Source organism: Argopecten irradians, chromosome 9 (assembly GCF_041381155.1).
Source record: "Argopecten irradians isolate NY chromosome 9, Ai_NY, whole genome shotgun sequence".
Taxonomy (NCBI): domain Eukaryota; kingdom Metazoa; phylum Mollusca; class Bivalvia; order Pectinida; family Pectinidae; genus Argopecten; species Argopecten irradians.
In genome coordinates this window covers 23,059,359-23,078,853 of record NC_091142.1, presented here as the reverse complement: position 1 = coordinate 23,078,853, position 19,495 = coordinate 23,059,359, and the positions used below count along the sequence as shown (strand labels likewise).

The 19,495-nt window shown below is 33.4% G+C and overlaps 2 protein-coding genes across 5 annotated transcripts; one reads left to right on the top strand and one right to left on the bottom strand.

Moving 5' to 3' along the window:
* Positions 1-3,360: 3,360 nt before the first annotated feature.
* Positions 3,361-14,031, top strand: LOC138331809 (uncharacterized). Of its 4 annotated transcripts, XM_069279596.1 has the most exons (3): positions 3,428-3,483; positions 10,669-10,774; positions 11,965-14,031. In XM_069279596.1, the coding sequence occupies exon 3, from the start codon at positions 11,969-11,971 to the stop codon at positions 13,232-13,234; it is 1,266 nt and encodes a 421-aa protein (XP_069135697.1). In that variant the 5' UTR covers positions 3,428-3,483; positions 10,669-10,774; positions 11,965-11,968; the 3' UTR covers positions 13,235-14,031. The 4 variants fall into 4 exon arrangements, with proteins under 4 accessions (XP_069135695.1, XP_069135696.1, XP_069135697.1 ...); XM_069279594.1 differs by lacking the exon at positions 10,669-10,774 and having other exon boundaries at positions 3,361-3,479; XM_069279595.1 differs by lacking the exon at positions 10,669-10,774 and having other exon boundaries at positions 3,415-3,483.
* A 408-nt stretch (positions 14,032-14,439) lies between these two features.
* LOC138331813 (elastase-1-like) lies at positions 14,440-17,799 on the bottom strand. The gene is made up of 6 exons (XM_069279605.1): positions 17,661-17,799; positions 16,887-17,055; positions 16,456-16,546; positions 15,740-15,911; positions 15,203-15,351; positions 14,440-14,663 (listed from the first exon to the last, which is right to left on the bottom strand). Exons 1-6 carry the CDS (start codon positions 17,713-17,715, stop codon positions 14,514-14,516), a joined length of 786 nt encoding a protein of 261 aa, XP_069135706.1. The 5' UTR covers positions 17,716-17,799; the 3' UTR covers positions 14,440-14,513.
* Between the last annotated feature and the right edge of the window lie 1,696 nt (positions 17,800-19,495).

Below are 19,495 nucleotides of genomic sequence, written 5' to 3'. Positions count from 1 at the left end.
AGCTAGTTATAACCGTAGTGTTCGAGGTTGCATAATTGTTTAATCAGGATAGTTTGTCCTCATTGATCATTCTGTCCCTTAAAACATTTTTTTGCACAAACAGCCCTTTTCTGAATAATCTTTGATACGCGAAGTTAATATTACGTTTGCATTAAATATGTTTGAATTATACTTTACATTTAGAAATACTGGACCTGGTAGTTGTAAATGTGACTAGCTTAAGTTCATAATTAGTAACACGATCATTTCTATTTGTCTGCAAATCTGTGAGTATGTTGATCTTCTCTTAAAGGGTTTGTGACACAAAAAGTGATAAGTTGTCTATAGATTGGGCCCCTTTTAAGTTAACCGAAATAGCCCACTCCACGGGGATGGCAAATACACACACTGAGATACCAGGCTATACATAGGGTCATCTGGGCAGCTGACCGATATGCAAAAATTTATTGCGATAACGAGGCTGTCAGCCAGCACACGTCACTGGATCACCGACTGGCTCACCGCTGCTGATGAGACACGAATAGTCTTATCCTGTGTTTCACATAAAATAATTACAGGCTGTCATTATAAATTCAGTGTGGTGCAATGTGCTGCTTTAACAATCACAGAAATGAAAGAAGTTAAAATAAAATAAGTTTTTTTTAAAACAAGTTCTTTCGCTTTCTAAAGAAGAATGGTATTCAAAATACATGGTTGCATTACATAAGTGTCAAGTTTGAGCTGACAGAAAATCATTATTTGTGTGAATGGGGTTTTATATGGAGGCATTAAATTACTTCAGGGTCATTTTAATTCATGTTTGAAAAGGTGACCTATTATCTCTGACCTGATAATGGTATCTAATGTACATTTATGTTATAATTACTCAGCCCTGTTTGTTAGTAAACATTATACATGGAATGTGCGTGTTTCAAATGTGTGCTTGCTTGTAACAACTGAAGGACAATTTATCATCACCATTGCCTGCTACTTAATTACTCATACGAATGCTACAGTACACATTATTAAATAGATAATTGCATAATATCAGTAATAGTATCTGGCTGTATAGCCGTATAAATACATTATATCGAGAAGAGGATTGATGTAATGTATATAAATATTGCAACAAAAATAACACTTCTTTAATAATAAATATATCAATAGGTAAAATTAATAACAATATAAACAATTTACAGAGATGTTTTTTTATTGAAAACTATATCATTGATATCATTTATCTCACGACAGCAGAACGTAGATTCCGAGACCGTAACCATTGGATCAAAGAAACCACATGAACACCTGTTGAAAATAAAAAAAAACAACCGGTATAACTAAATATGTATCCACAACATATAATGGAAAAAATTGACATTGTGTTATTGAACCATGTAATTAGCTTTGTCTCACAGTAGTAACCAATGTCATTATTATATATTCCTCTGTTGTTAAGAATGCAATCCTCATTTACTGAATTCTTCAATTGTTTATTGACATAGTAATAAAGTGTATTGCACATTGCTGTCATTGATGTTAATTAAAAAAAGAGATTTTATTGAGATACATGAATATATTTGTAATATGTAGGTATGTAAAATTAGTGTAATAATTATATAAGTCGTAAGTCACTGATATAAATCATACAAATGAATTTAGGTTAATGCATGTATAAAGTAATAAAAGGAGAAATCAATTGTTCTCAATAGATGATTTTAATGTAAAAAATTTAATTATGTAAGATATATTACAGATTATATTCACTTATTAAAAAGAAATTATCTGATGAATACCCATGAAGGCATCCACATCTATATTTAAGTTAAAATAATAATAGGTGTATTACAAACCATGCTGTGTTTGTCAACCGATCCTCTTGATTATATAATTACCTTCTTGGTTTTCTCGATCAGCATCTGAAACATCTGGCGATGTTATCCCTTTCTCCGTAGAAAGAGAATCATCAGTGTTCACCAAAGGGTCAAACTGGTATAGGATAATGTCTGGAACAAATCCCAAAGCAGGGATATCACTGTCATTATTTTCCACTGCAGATATTTAAAAAAATACTAGAAGACTCTGTAGTTTTTCTCTATAAATATATAGTATCTACAGCAGACAGCAGAGCAAGGTGAAACGGATGACGCGTTGGTACCACGTGACTGGCTAGCTCATTAAAGTTTTCTCAGCCGCAGCAATTTACCCTTACTGCCCTTAAAGTAGATAAACAGCTTTGCGGAGTGCTGTGAAACGTGTGTCAGCCAACATTGATGGGGTCAAACTATCAGAAAATTTATAAAAAGGTTTTTGTGTCACAAACCCTTTAATCAAAAATCAAAAAAGGATGGTAAAAATGTTTTACATGTTTCATGCAAATTTTGTCACGTTTTTATGTCTTTACTAGAAATAATTTCATATTCATTTTTATATTAAACTGTCATTAGCCTAATGATATTAAAAAAAACACTGGCCAAAGGCATATCAATACAAAGTAGAAAAGCCATATTTTGAATTTAGGTGTATTCAAATTGTAACATTAATTAAATGGCATTGGTATAAATCACACGAACATATTTGATGTGATGTACAGCAAGAAAATAAGGTAACTAATCAATTGCAGCTTCATTAATTACGCCCGCCGTCTTATTTACAACCAGAGATGCGAGATTTAGTTGTGGTTCAGATATGTTTGAACCCATGAGAGTGGCCATAACAATTTATGTGGGTTTTAACGGATATTTCTGGCTGAGACGGGTACTATCGTCAATGACGGCAGTATGTATTGTTATGTTGAGAGTTTTTGAAAAGAAAATTCTTGATCGATGTAGATTATGTTTTAGCTACTTCAATCTAGCCCTTACCGATTTATCAAATCCGTGAGTCAAGGTTGTTACAAGGATATTTTTACCTACTGTTAGTACTGAACTAAGGAATTTCTTTGAGTTTCGGAAAAAGGATAAAATCGTATCATAATAGGACTATTCATCCTTGATCGACGTAACCAATTCGTTTCAAACGATTGCTTTATTTTATTTAAAGTCAAGGTTGTATTTCCTTTTAATTCCATTGAATATAATATCATTTATTATTATTAGTCTACCCTATATTCGGACACCAAGCAGTTTGGGATTTGTACTTGAAATGAGAGAGAGAATATTGGATCAATACTCCACTAACTGACTAACGTTTCTTCATGTTTCACAAATTTCATTTTCACAACGATGTTAATATCCCGTAAAATCGTTGACATATCATTGTCGCCATAATAATCGACTACAAGGTTAAAAAGGCTAAATTCCAAATACACACAGCCTTAACTAAACACTCATGTCCGTATGTGTCATGTCCTGAGCGTGTACAGACAATGTATGTTTACATTAAATGCGATAATATGTTTAACGTTTGGTGGGTTGTTACCGGAAGTAGATGGCGAGTATGTTATCAGTGAAGTACCCGATCGCGAGGACCGTTACATGGCTAGGGAACGTACGAACAGGAAGGTAGGTGGGTATCTGTCGGCTCTTTCATCTACTACTTTGTATAAACTTGGTATCAGTTTGATACTTCGCCACGTTTCTGTTAGGTATGCACTGTGTTAGATATAGTTAATTCATACATTATGAATTAATAAGTCACGACCGGTAAGAATTGTACTGAGCAACAATACCAGCATTTACATGTCTTACATATATGTGATATAGACAATATACCCGGAAGTGTTTCATAACATATTTAATTATTACAACTACTTAATCATAGGAAATAGTGCAAAATGCATTAATCATGGGAAATAGTAAGAAATACATTAATCATAAGTACATCTAATACTGAGAAATGTATTCTTGCTCAAGTGTGTAAACCTTGCTTATGGTAAATTATGTCCTCGATAGTAACTTAATGTTATACGTGATAACATTTTGGTTGTTGATTTATTGATTCCTTGATATCGGAGCTCCCATTCTTGAATCTGTTAAGATCGTCATTGCATTCAGTGTGATTTAAAACGATATCAGACGGACCAAGTCAGCAGTGAATTGCAGTGATAAAACATAAAACGCATTATCATACGACAGATTAAGGCCGATATCATTTAACTTAAACATCGTGGTATGATAAATTTTAATAATCACTAGTCCTGTAATATTATCAAATAGTATGCAGTATACATAATGCAGAAACATATTGCAGTATAAAGTTAACATCACATTGCAATTAAAAGAATTATATATACCTAAAACGTTTGTTCAAGATGAATGTGTATATGTAATGAATGTGCAAGCTACTTATTATCCGCTCTTCATCACGTATAACTATAAAAGGCGACTACATTTGAGGTATGTTTTTACTGGTTAGGGCATTTTAATTCTTCTCTGTTCCAACTGGTCAGTACCATAGCTAATTAATTTTCCCTACGTAAACATTTATTTCTGTATGGGAAATGTTCATATTTGTGTATAAACCATAGATTATAAATTATTCGCTAAAGGAACAGATATACTGCGGGTGGTTAATCAGGTATTGGAGGATACTAGATGTCTGCATCGTTCGGCCGAGGTGACTTTCTGGGAAGATCTTCTGCACGTTATAAAGTGTGTTTGAAATCTGTTGTATTACAAGAAGACAAAAGCAAATATGTAAAGAAGTATTCAAAATAATACATAGTCAGCCGCTATACAATAATCTTGGTCGACGATAACAAGCAAAATTTTAATTATACAGAGCAATGTATGTAAATTATATAATTAAGTTTCATATTTTGATTTCACTCATAAACTTAGAACTATATCAACATTTATCGGAACTGTACATTATATATATGTACAAAAATAGTATGTTCATTTACAGATAAGATGTACATGGTTTTGCTTTTGGCAGGGTAAGACATTGTATGGAATTAATGTTACCACACACGAGTATAGAAATGTAACAGTGATAAGCTTGTCTGACCGAGATCTGCATGACAGCCTGTACGTACCTGAGTACTTGTGTTATCGGCGGAATATTTAGATTAAAAAATAAGGACACCCGATGACGATAACCTCATCACCGAATGTAATGAATTGTATGTACATAGGCTAAAACAAGCAAATATTGACAGAAATCTTAAGTGTTTGAAGCTGCAAGGTTAGCAAGCAAAGGCAAATGGTTGGAAATTAGAAGAAGGCATCTAATTCTGCAATGCAACATTTAAATCATATGGTTTTAATTTTATGAAATAAGTTCCATTATCCACTAAAGTGGTTTATTAATCGAGAGAAATTTTGTCAAAATATTCTAAATAAAGTTATCGATTTATAACATTTAATATTTTGTCCTATATGAAATAATATTCTTAATATTTTATTCATTTTAAGAAGTAGTTTTATTAAAAAAAAGTTTGTTATAATTTACAATATTTGAAATATCACATACATTCTATTTATAAAGGAAAAATCATTGGTATGGTAATACTGCCATTTAAAGAATTTAAACGTACTTTTAAGAAAAAAATCCACGAGGAAAAAGGAAACATGTAGTTAATATTAGATAGAACAGTAAGAAGAAAACATACAAAGTAATAATAAGGATAAATATCTACAAAACCTTTCTAAAGACAAAATGCTTCCATTTAGATGTTGGTGATATTATATGTAGGTAATTATGTTTGCCTTCCATTCTCTATATTATCCTGTTTCCTTGTCTTTACACTTTAAATGATTTCATTCAGTGGTTTTGTATACTGTCATTGAGAAACATGACATCCTAGATACTCCAGGTGTTTCAAAATATCACTGAGATTATATTCACCCCTGAACTAACACATAGAAAAACTTAAAGCTTTGTTCTGTAGAAAAAATGACTAATCATAAGACCGAAGAGACTTCCTTTAAAGATTACAGAGAGAGAGAGAGAGAGAGAGAGAGAGAGAGAGAGAGAGAGAGAGAGAGAGAGAGAGAGAGAGAGAGAGAGAGAGCGACGCCCAACGTCAAAGCCACAGTCAATCACAGTGTACTGTTATCCGATTCTTTTGGTATACTATCAAAGGATCAATTTCCCTGTGTTTTCTGCTGTCTTCAGTTTCACTATGATATAGTCCAGAGGTGGATATAACGTCAGTCATAGTAACCCCTGTAGTATCGAGGACGGTAATATGTATATATTATGCTCCCTACATATTTAATGTTCAGCACTAACATGTTAGCTACTGTAACACTATTCAAAAAAGTCAAACATTTACTATTTACATTAAATAAATCACCATCAACCCATTGCTTTTAAAAATGCAAAAAGAACCTATCTGGATCCAGTGATTTTCGGAACCAAGAAGAAAATTGATCGTCAAATCAATTTTGACTTAAAAATAAAATCAGTCCGTTCTATTTTGAATCATTATCGTGTACTATTGTCTCTTAATATGTTTTTAATAAGAAATAAATTATTATTCAATAAAAAATAACTGTAACAAAATCATACTGAACTACAATGGTTAGAATGACTTATAACTGATAGCTATATACTCGTTATATTGATTTTAACATTAGCGTTTAATGAGTGTCTCTCAGGTGCGGTCTAATATACATATACATGTAAGGATGAAGGAAAATAATTTTATGATTTTGCGGGATAAATGTGATCCCAAAACATCTTCATCATAATAATCCATAAAATAATAACTACATGTACATGTTTAGTATATTCCCTCATAGTCTTATGTGAAAATTAAATTCCTTCAGATTTCTTTTTCTCGATTGAAGTTAAAATTACATTTTTAGTAAGCATAACAACCATTTATATGCTGTTATTTGTTATCTTAAGGTATCCAAATTACATGTCACATATATATCACGTTGTATTATTATGCTGGTTTTGTCCATATTGATTACATTATATACTTTATAGACGATTATTTACGCCGGTCATTCGCGATGTCGATGTCCCGAGAAATCGCGAAAATATCTTCTCGAAAATAACCTTCTATACGGTCAATGACGCTTAATGAAAAGACTGCAATGACGCAACGAAATATGCTAGCTGAATGTGTTTACACCTGATACGAATAATCTTGTTATCGTCCCAGTTAGATAGATATATAATAATCACCGTAACCTACTTCTCACGGTCTATTTCACGGTTTTGTTCAATGAATATATACATCATAGACAATTGATGATTTACTCCCCTAATTTCTATTCATCACTTATACATATGTTTATATTTATTTAGATTAGATTAGGTGTGTTTTCATAATATTCAGACAATTTTGAATTCACATCTGTTACGTGTAACTTGTTTTTATATTTACATTGTATATATCATGTACATCATATGCTGAATTCAATTATTATTTATTAGGTGTCAAATTCAATTATTACTTAGTAGGTGTCACCACTTGTAATAATTAACATGTTCATTGGAAAAAGAAAATAATAAATGCTTATTTTAATTCATTTTTATATATCATATCAAATCATTTTTTTATGTTTTGTGATCCGTTTTTAATTGATACACTAATGGCACGATCTACAATTCTTATAACTTACATACTGTATGCACCTGCATTACGATATCAATGAACTAAAATTCGAGTTAAAAATTAGTAGATTAAATTAAACTAAGATTTTGTATCAAAATTAAATCAAATTAAAAAAAAACATTCCTGCTTTGTCACTTGCCTTACATTATGACATTCTGAAATAGTATTGATAACGATGATAATCTCAACATTGACTCTTTCTGATAACCCCATCAGTTGTCGTCTCAACATGTTAAAAGTCAAAGTTTAAAGTGTAGCCCGATAAAGGACGGTTTATAAGAATGATCAGCAGTATTTTCTCATGTAACATGATGTCTTGACAAGAATAGCATAATTATGTAATATCAGCAATCCGTAAATATACAATAAAGTTCAAAGTGTTTGCGTTCAGTGTTTGATGTATAAAGTTGTGTGCAAGACCTTAGGTGTGATAGTGCGACAATAATGTTTACATAAGTATTAGTGTTTATCTGACGCGTAGGCCGATGTCGTTGATAATAAAAGTAAACACTGAAGGAAATCTTTTTATCCGGTCACTCCGCTACAAATTAGCCCATGACCGTACATCTAATATGCCAATTAAGCATTTAAGATCCCTGACACTAACATATAGTCATAAAATAAAGTAGTCGATTTCTGATTAGTGATTATATGTGAAAACGTAAAGATAGGACAGCAATTGAAAATGGGATTCGATATCAATATAGCTAGATTACCAAACATTTTTATTAGTTTTTTTTATTTGTTTATCTCTAAAGTCTTATGGATACCGGCGTCGACTACCTAAACCATGCTATAGCTGGCTATCACTGCGTCATGCGGTTAAATTGTGAAATGAATATAGTGCGTAAATGAAATTTAACATCCTGTTGCATCTAGATGTGTTATGTCACTTCATGGTTAGTAATCCGTAAAATGTTTCCTTTTTAATTTTTTTTATCTGCCATTGAGTAACGTATTAGTACTTTTATTAACTTATTCCCGTTAATAACATAATTATCATTTCAGGAGATAGTATGTATTACATTTAATTTCTAAGGGAAAAAGAACAATGTGAAATATTATGCTGAAGAATGAAATGAAGAGACGTAAGGTACGATAACTATTTTTTGTAGACACGACAACTTTTACCATGTAGCTGTCAACCAGGTCACAATCGCGATTTGGGTAAAAAGGAAATTGAGGGACAGTTTTAATGATATTTTACAGTTAGGAAATCATTGTTTCAGACAGTTGCTGAGTGTGCGAACATTCATTTGGGGGAGATATTGTGAGTCAAACAGGTAAAAATCGACATCTCCGTCGATAGTTTCTGTGTAATTCGTCCTAGCGAACAAAAGCTCAAAGCTGACAAACTGAGATTCTACACGTTAAAAGTTAATTATAACAATCGACATTTCCATCGATAGTTTCTGTTTAATTCGTCCGCTCAAAGCTGACAAACTTAGATTCTACACGTTGTTTTAGTTGTTTGGAAATTTTATGAAGAACGACCACACAGCGGTCTTGGTAACCGAAACCCGGTGACCATTACCACGTGTCCGGCTTCGAATCCTCAAACCTGAATTTTACGATTTTAATCCCCTACACTCGTCGCCTCTCGTCGGGTGGTGGTCGGTGTAAACACCCGAGTTGAAACATCGGTTGTACTAATCCCCTACACTCGTGTGACACTCGTACATGTAACCCTGGGAGTGATTGAGAACTAAACCACCTGACGCGTACTGTAGATCATCCGTTTTGACATACCTTTGGTTTTAAACTACTTGTAGTCATGGCGCTTCATTGCTGACTTGATAAATTAGGCTGACGTACTCTCTAATATACATATACAATGTAAGCCACGCCTACTCTCATTGTTCACCGATACGCATTGTTGATAACAGGTTAATTTAAATACGAGGAAGTCAATGTGAAAACCGTGCATTTTTAATTTAAATGATTGTTAAATTAAGTATCATTTGACGATGACCGATATTTCAGAGCGATTGACTGTTTCAGAATAAGTTTAAGCATTCTATATTGTTTATACATTTTATTCAACCCAGTGATAGGTTGACATTGAATGTTTGATTGTTGTCGTGTTCAGGAAGGTACGTGGACATTGACCTCGTGTCCAGGTAAGTAGTTGTGCAATTTACCTGTTATAGATATTGATATTATTATCGATGGATTTAAGTATAAAGGTTGTTGTATGAATTTTGTAAGTCTGCTGAGTGTGACTGTTCATCATCGCGAATGACTGGCAACAGAACCAAGCGTCCTTAATCATGAATTAAAAAGTAACAGTTGTTCTAACTCTGAGACAGATGCCGTTCTGCTAATATATTACTTGAATTTATGATTGAATTGCTACATTAATCTGTTAAGATTGGTTTGTCGATCAGCTGTTTACGACTGCAGTCTAAAAATAGCACCGAGCTTCACATTGTGTGCAGGCTAGCCTATAGGCCTATCAATTTTTATTTTACGAAAGCCCTAAGGCTTATAGATACATGGTATTATTCATACAGTTAGACAAAGAGGTTGTCATCACATGCAGAGTGACATTGTATAAACAGTAGCACAAATAATTTATGACTTAAACCTACACACATGTTACATGTACGTATCTCGATTAAAGTGCTTCATACTTGTAATGTTCTCATTTCTTATATTTATATTTCAACCGACTATTTCTTTCAAATTTAATGTTCCGATAAAATAAAACTTCGCTTTTCAATGCTATACGATTGATGGAATCCCGGAACAGCTGGCTCCAATTTGGCGAGAAAGGTTGTCAATTTCCGAAAGTACACAAAATATTGTTCCATAATAACATTATCTTTTCCATTCCATTGATGCAATAATTCTCAAATATTTTTTTTTCTGAAATATTATAAAGATTTTCAATACTTTCAAATATTCATATTTGAGAATTAAATGATACAGAAATCATAGGCCAAATCTGATACACATTAACACTACTTGCGGAAGTCAGTGTTCCGGTCTAGGTATTCTTGCGCGACAACCGAATGCGCGACAACCGATTAGTCGGTTGCGTAAACCATTTCCCAGTTGGTGAGGTTATTAACAAATTATTAATCAGAATCGGTTTATCTATTGCAGCACAACAGTGTAAGTAGGATTTGAATATTTGAATTAGGATCTTTAAACATGATTTTTTTTTCATTTAGAAACATGTACACAGGGTATTTTGAAGTACTAAATTGACAAGTACAGTGTATCAAAATGTTTCTGGTTCTAGAGCCGGACTAGCCTTTCATAAGATTTTTACACAAGGTAAGCCAAATAAAGCACAAGATTCAGACAAAATGTTGAAACTTATATTAAAGTTACAGTAGAACATCACTGCTACAGGCATATATTGTATTTGTACAAATTTTGACAAAGAATGTCTCATTTAGTTATGTCCTGAAAACACATATCAGACAGAATAATGGTTACAAGATTAAGTGATGGTTAGTGCCCAAAATAACCTGCAGTATGGAGTTATAAGGAATATAGAATAGAATATAGAATAATTCCAGTACATGAACTACATTGTTCCACTAAACCGGACTCATAAATTTATACATTTAGTTAAAAAATGTGATGAAGTTCATATTCCGGTTATGGTAGTCTTATAGTTATATATCATTTCCTGATTTTTCAAATTATTATCAAGTCTATTTTTTAGCAGTTTATGTTAAGTGCTGAAACAACTTCTTCGAGTAGACTGTTCCACATTTTCACCGTTCTTATAGTTAATTTGTTACTACATAATAGTGTCCTGGATTGCTGTGGGAATATCCTTTTTGAATTTCCTCTGTTAATATGTCTAGCTGCACCATTTTCCCATAGTTTTAAGAAAATACATGCCTCTTTATCATATATGCCATTTGTTTTTGTGTAACTCAATCATGTCCCCTCTTATTCTTCTATACGACAGCCTTGAAAGCTCTAAACTGTTCATTCCTAGAAGACTTTTTGTTGCCCTACGCTGCACCGCTTCTAGCATGTCGCTATCCTTGATTTTGAAGGGAGTCTTTACATCCCCCTACTGACAGATTCTTTTGGGAGGGGTACCAAACATATATCCCTTCACTGACTAAGCATTTTGACAAGAATTCTTTGAAATCTGTTACATTAAAACTATTACATGGTATTTTTAATGCAGATGAAACTCTTTAAAATCGATAAGTTTGATAATGACATGTTTTTAGTTTAAATGATTTTAAAGTTTGAATTACCGAACTAATTGACTTACAGTGCTGTTACATTGAAAAAACCCCCCAAAAAACATTATTCGTGGATCAAACATAGGTCAGACTTAAACCTCGCTAAAGCTTGTGTCTTTTGCAACTTTTAGAATATAACTCAAGCGTGTAAAAATTCCATGAGTATCACTACTGCTTTTATTAATTGCATTTCTATCTATCTTCTAAAATGTTTGTTTTTTAATCTAAACATTGGTGTTATTTTTATTTAAGCGGGATGCAGACTACAATGAGGTATGCCAGCGCCTTGATGTTGACTTCAGTAGTTGCTATGGTGATGATAGTTTGTTTCATCTCTAAGTTACGTTATTCGAGTGGTGATGCAAACCAGTCAATACCGTATGTACATGAAGGATCACAGCTAAGAACTGAAATTCATCAACAACAATTACAGATTGATGAACTTAATAACAAATTAAAGGATATGCAATTCGCGTTGAACCAGTTATCCAAGCAAAGTAAAAGTTCAATTCAACCTCTGATAGACAAACAAGCACAACGACCGGTTTCAGCACAAAATTTATTTAAGCTGAAACCTCAAAAAGATCAATATGTGGCACAGCAGATTTCAACAAGGACTAAAACGCTCGCAAGCACGACAAAAACAAAACAACAAAAACTGTCAGATTCCAACAATGAAATACCTGTAAATTTATACGCCATCAAAGACAAAGGATGGACAAAGGTACCTGAACTATGTAAGGACATACCTCGTTTTCAATCCGCCAGGCTCAATACGATGTCTGGTCTATTAGACGTGTTTATCCACGACCCACAGAGTGATAAATGGGTAAGTGGAGCTTTAGCTAATGGCCAAATATGGGAGTCTGGATTTGTGAATTTAGTGTTAGCGGCATTGCGGAGAGAACAAACTGCAACGTTTCTAGACATTGGAGCCAACCTTGGAATATATTCATTATTTGCAGCCAAAGAAGGATTTGTCGCTATATCTGTAGAGCCTTTATTAATTAACGTTCAGCGGATCTGTTCTTCCGTCCGAGCGGGTATGTTCTCGGACAAAATGACAATTATCCGGAGCGCTCTGTCTGACATATCACAGAATGTTACACTCGGCATTGATGTAAACAATGTCGGGGGATCCTTTGTTGTACAGGATTCCAATAAGAAGAAGGTTAATGAGAGTGTGCTAGGCGGAACATATGCTGATGTTGTAACGTCAACAACGCTTGATAATGTGCTAAACCTTCCGGGGTTTAACTCAAAACGTGTGATTATGAAAATAGATGTAGAAGGATATGAACATAAAGTGTTGAGCGGCGGGAAAGAATTCTTCAGTAAAATATCAGTACCTACGATTCTCATGGAATGGGAATTCCATAAAGGGACAGATAGTGGCAATGAAATTATAAATTTCTTTATGTCTAGAAACTATACAGCATATGATCCATATCTAAACAATTCTTTACAACCTTCATCTTCAAAGGCATGGCCACATGATGTTGTTTGGAGAAAGTATGTGTAGAAATGAAAATAGAAAATGTATAATAGGTCTTTAAATTTACATGTATTCAGTATACATACGATGCATTTGCAATTTTTCTTATGATTACAGTTGTGACTTTCTAGCATTGATATGTAAAATGAAAACATTGGAAATTTAAAGTTTAATGTGCAATTAATAGAGTTCAAAATGTTCAAATTGTAGAATACATTTGCATAACATAATAGAAATGCGTGACATCAATACGCTTCTATTACTGTAAACAAACATTTTTCGCAGCTAATAAATTTCGTTATCAGATTTAATTCTCGAAGATAAACATTTTAAGATTTTAAAATTGAATGGGGATTCCTTTCAATATTTAAAGCGTAGATATTAATTCGCGGAGGTTAACGTTCGAGAAATTACTCTGAATAAAAGATACTGTGAACCAACATAAATATTCCCGTGGTATTTACTTAAGCAAAATTTGCAATCAAGTTAATTTCAGCGAAAGTTAATTTCAATTCAAAAGCAGAAATCGCGAAAGATATTAACTGCGAAAGAAAGTTGATTTACAACATTATCTTCATATTTTTTTCAAACTTTATCATTAGTTGTACTTCAGTGTCAATATCCGGTGACCCCATTTGATAACAGATAGGTGGAATACCCTTGGAATGTTAATTGGCGTCAACATGTCCCAGGCTACAGCGTTTTTGTCAATATTGTATGATGTTTGTCGGAAATCATCTCTATCGGGCCTCTACTGATACAAATTGTATCCGGATTCCCACAGCTGTTGTTCCTTTGTTTATAAATGAATACGTATACAGCAATGACATTATGTTGTTTATATTTTCGTATAGGTTCTACACAGCCGACGAAAGGTAACTTTCATCTGTTGAAAACATGAGTAGAGGAATCAGTAATTTTCTAGCAAAAATTATTTCATTTACAGTATTACCATCATTGTAAGGATGGCTATGTGTTTTATATCATAGCAAACAATAAAAACAAAAATGACAACATTAAATGACGTGTCATCTAGGTTTTGGGGAAACTAGTTTTCGCATAGGCGGGGAGATATTGTGACATTTTGAATGCTGTGATTGTGGTTTGTAAGCCACAAGGACGTTTTTTTATTCAAATGTATAAAGTACAAATAAGATCGTGTCCTAACCTGTGGATCAGGAAACTAAATAATTTGATTTAATGCAGTATTATTGAAATGAAACAAACAAGTATTCACGAATATTCTCCAATTTATTTTGTTATCTATCCATATCGTGTTTATAAGTAATCTGTTTAATCATGAAGTTTACATGTTGTTGCTGATCCAGTTACGGTACTCCGAAACACGTGTGTACACGCTAGGATACCCTGAGCACGTGCTGATACCCCATGACGTCACACCGGCCAGAACGAACTGACCATCCACTCGGCAAACCAGAGGACCTCCACTATCACCCTGAAACATAACAACAAATTCAAGTTCAAGTTTCATAGCAAGTTTTATCACATAATCCGCCTGATATCCAGTTATTTCGCCCGTGTAATATTTTTGCGTATGTCACTAGTGTAATGATCTGGGACGATTTTCATTGGCTTAAAGTTCATTATGAACTTACTGTTAAGGGATGGTGGTCTTGATCTTATGTGAGTGACTTATTCTACAAGCTTCCTTCCCTTGATGTAAGTTCTTCCCTTTTTAACAAGTTCTTCCCTTTTTAACTCTTCCTCGATTATTGAAAAGGGCGACTTTGAATTATTTGTTTTAAAAGCTGCATGCAAATTTCCGACGCTTACATATGAGAAACCCAAAAGTACTTGCTTCGAATCATACAATTCTGCAAAATCTAGATTGGTGATTTTAGTATCTACGCCATGTCGATTCTAAGTTTCAGACTAAGGTAAGATAATCTACTATCATAGTTAGCTGAAGAATTCTCATCATTAACTTCGGTTTTGGTGACAAGCCTATCCGTAAAGGTACTAACTGTGACTTACATTGCATGACCCCTTGTTTTGTTCGTAAAGACAGATGTGTGTGGTGAAGATGTTAGCTCCCGATACGCGGCGCCACTGTCTACTACAATCCGAGTTGGTGATGACGTCAATGTTCACCTCCATCAACTTCGGGGCGACAGAACTGGAAGCTATCGGTACAAATATGCAACAATTAAAAACATAATTAATGTTTCATATAATATCGTGTTGAGTTCATTATAGACTGTCAAAGGTAAAATGACGCATAAGAACACCGCAAAAAATTAAGATATGGGTGAATTATTAAAACCATTAAAGCCCTATCGCGAAATTTTAAAATCGTTAAAATTCAATTATCTTGTCCAAATTGCAATAAAATGATCCGCAAATATAACCGGCAATGGCATTGCATATTTCCCATAAAGAAGACATGACGGGATCAAACAAATAATCACACCATGGAACAAGGGTTAATATACATTACGATAATACACACATATATTACTAGAATAAGTATATTAACGGTGGTAAATCACAGACAAGTCGTAATAAACGTACCACTCGTCTTTCCCCATCCAGTGAGCCAACAGTCGTTGTTTCCAACAAAAGCGTCACCCTTGTCAGCCATGGGAACGAGCTGGACATTGGCGTTCAGTTCTGCGTTATCTGCGAGCCTGAGGATGGCGATATCATTGGGGTAGCCACCGGCACTACCATCATAACTACCGTGCTAGTAAAAAAGAAACATCTAAATGAGTCTTATGGCTTTATTTTCTTACTGTTTAATATGCTATTGGAATGAAAATAGTATAATCTGCTGTAGACTTAATCATTAATCTCACTGTATCATATCTTTGTTTTAATTTCATCTCCTGTTGTAAAAATATCAATTTAATTGAATTAGTAATTGAATTTATAACTTTCAATTTCTAAGTATGCCGATTTTTCTGAGTTTAACAACTTGCAACATGATACTTCTCATTTGCATTGTATAAAACCTTTACGAAAATAATATAATACGGTTTAAATGCAATGCAATTTGTATCTTAAACACCAGAACTCGATAATGATCATTCTTTTGTATTAGGACTCGTGGATAAATTTAACTTATGAATAACTACACGTTTTCACGATACGGAGGAAACATGTACAACATTACGTAAATTCTTATCTAGAAAGCGATACATAATAAAATATAATAAAGTCATTTATATCGTTACAGGTCTGCCAATAAGACAGTGATAAAGTAAACCTAAAATGTATTTGAAACATACCATGATGATTTCAGAAATCTGTATCCTTTGTTCTTTACCGGAGGTTCTCTCAAGCTCATCTTCTCCCATTACTACAGAAAAGTCACTAGTACTGCAAGGTAAAGATGATTATTGTCATATTGGTTTGTTTACAAACTGGCAGGCTATTGCAGCGACTGAAACAGTGCAGTAGTAAAGTGATCTAGTCATTGTTAGTACCATCTTGATAAAGAAAAAGACGATATCTTTAAGATTAACAAATATATATGCCTAACTTTGCTGAGGGTTTAACTTTTCTGTATCTGTCGTAGCTTTTTGTTTCAGCTTATGTTTGGTCTTTAAGTATCACTTCCGTATTATTCATTTACGAATCAGTTTAATTATTAATATGTTCATTTTCTTTTTTCTGATATCGGCAAAAGAAAGCACGTTCAAACATACATAGTACTTACGTGCCAAAATCTACGCAATGCGCAGCCGTGAGAACGACATCCGGTGCTATGAGAGAGCCACCACAGATATGACTGTCCCTGTACTGTAGTGACGCCTGCCACGGCCATTCATTAGCGTCCGTTTCTTGTCCACCAATGATCCGAGATATTTGTTCATCGAGGGTTCTGGCTATTGGCATATACAAAAATAGTGATTCTATTGTAGAAGAATAGTGAAAAATACACTTGACTACTGTCGATTACCCCGACCAGGAATCGAACCCGGATCTCCGGTGAGAAAAAATATGGCTCTCCCGAATGGTCAGTCAAAGAAGCATGCTCCGTCAGCTGAGAGACCGAGACCATATTTAACACTATGTGCATGCCATCCCGACAGATTTCTTTTACATTATCACAGTGATCCTTTATCTAATATGCATTTTATTTTTTTTATCAACATTATAGACATTTTACTACAGTAGTATTATGATATGAAAATTAATCTCTTAGTTTTATGTCCTTATTAAATATGTACTACGTTATTTTCTTTCATGAATACTTCACATACTAAATTCTGCTTGCTGCTCAACTATTTAGTGGAAAACTTACGTAGTTCACACTTTGGTGAATATGCATATTATTTTTCATAACAAAGGAAACGAAAAATTGTAACAATATATAATGCAATGAAAGTCAATGAACATGAAATATGATATTCCAATACCGGATAATATCAAATAGGCAAAATAATCATATTTTGAAACGTAAAATACATTAGAAATAAGCTATACGTACCATAGATAAGTGAAGCCAGGGATAAGAGGCACGCCAAAGATCTGGTCAAACCCATATCGGTAGTCAGTGTCAGTAGTCAGGTACCCTGTGTAGGAACTGCATAATACTGCACAGACAATCCTGGTATTTATAGTAGAAACCCTGCACCATAAACCCAAATTACGCACACCCAATTCAAGCATCGTGACACGAAGTTTCGTGAGTAAACAGGAACAAAGGGACTCCGACATCAGGTGTCGTTCTCCCAGGTAATTATGTTAGATGGTCACTGGTCATCAAATATGATCATAAACTTCTCTTTACCCGAATCTATTTTTGATGTTTAATTGCATAAACGTGCACAACTAGTCCACAATAAATAGTTTAATACCACGAAAATATTTTAAACTTTTGTGCCGCTGAATTCCTTGTATAACTTTTCTTTGGCGAAATTTCAAAACACACTAGGCATCTGTCAAATTGAAAAATTTGCATTCGTTTTTCTAGGTTTAATAATCGTCTTTGTTGATACGTCAAATGTTTTAATACATAACTTTTGATTATAATTTCTAATCCATACTAACATTGAAAATGGAATGAAAAATACGTTAGTGTGCTTGATGTTGAACTAATGTGAATATTGTACTTTTTGACTATATATGTGATTTTTTTTCGAAATTCCGTTGTTTTGACAATGCAAGCGAAAGGCTCAAGCAATATCTTCCATATTTGCGTATCTGATAAGTATGTTTATTTTCATACATGACAAAACTATGGATTTGTTTTGTGAAAAATTAAATGACAGTTACACTCAGGAAATTGATTTTATTCGCTTATAATAGTAATATATGTAATACTTCCACATAAAGCCGATATTAAATGCATTCATTCCTTTATTTCATTTACAATAACTTTAATCTTATATATGTATATTAACTTAAATACGCCGACATGTTCCATGGGCACTAACTTAGATTTTCGTTTTATTATTCCTATTTAATCATTAGCTCGCCTATTCGAAGAATAGGGGGAGCTAATGTTGTCACCTCGGCGTTGGCGTCGGCGTCCCATTTCACGTTAAAGTTTTTGAGCAAGTTTCTGTTTTGTCAATTGTTGAAGCTTAAGTCATCATAAATGTTTATGATTTCATTTTCCTAATGTGTATGGATGCTGAACGTGATAATACAACCAATTTGGGGCCCTTTAGGTTTTTTTTTGAGTCTGTTAATTTGTCATATTTCCATGTTAAAGTTTTTGAGCAAGTTTCTATTTTGTCTATTGTTTAAGCTTAAGTCATCATAAATGTTTATGATTTTATTTTCCTAATGTGTATGGATGCTGAACGTGACAATACATTCAATTTGGGGTCCTTTAGGGGTTTTTTGAGTCTGTTAATTTGTCATATTTGCATGTTAAAGTTTTTGAGCAAGTTTCTATTTTGTCTATTGTTTAAGCTTAAGTCATCATAAATGTTTATGATTTTATTTTCCTAATGTGTATGGATGCTGAACATGATAATACAACCAATTTGGGGTCCTTTAGGTTTTTTTTGAGTCTGTTAATTTGTCATATTTCCATGTATAAAGAGTAAATACTTGAACATCAACTTCTTCTGAATAGGCGAGCTTTGCTGTTCTCCAACAGCTCTTGTTTCTGTTAGGAATTAATACATGAAACCTCCTTACAAACAATTTTATTCATTCACAGGATCTGGCAGAGGACTGATGGGACACAATGGCAGTTTAATAAGACGGAATAAAAACCATGTGAACTTTTAAAACTGTTTTCATTTACTTATCATTTGAACTATAATAAGAACAATTTAATTCATGTCAGTGTACTTATATAACTATTTT

What these genes read in the sequence shown, in the direction of transcription:
- LOC138331809 (XM_069279594.1), top strand. Translation starts at nt 3,406, where the DNA reads ATGGCGAGTATGTTATCAGTGAAGTACCCGATCGCGAGGACCGTTACA. An exon ending in GGGAACGTACGAACAGGAAG is followed by an intron (nt 3,480 to 11,964) that starts GTAGGTGGGTAT and finishes TTTTTATTTAAG; the next exon opens with CGGGATGCAGACTACAATGA.
- LOC138331813 (XM_069279605.1), bottom strand. Translation starts at nt 17,715, where the DNA reads ATGGGTTTGACCAGATCTTTGGCGTGCCTCTTATCCCTGGCTTCACTT. An exon ending in CATTGCGTAGATTTTGGCAC is followed by an intron (nt 16,547 to 16,886) that starts GTAAGTACTATG and finishes TTTACCTTGCAG; the next exon opens with TACTAGTGACTTTTCTGTAG. An exon ending in TGGATGGGGAAAGACGAGTG is followed by an intron (nt 15,352 to 15,739) that starts GTACGTTTATTA and finishes TTGTACCGATAG; the next exon opens with CTTCCAGTTCTGTCGCCCCG.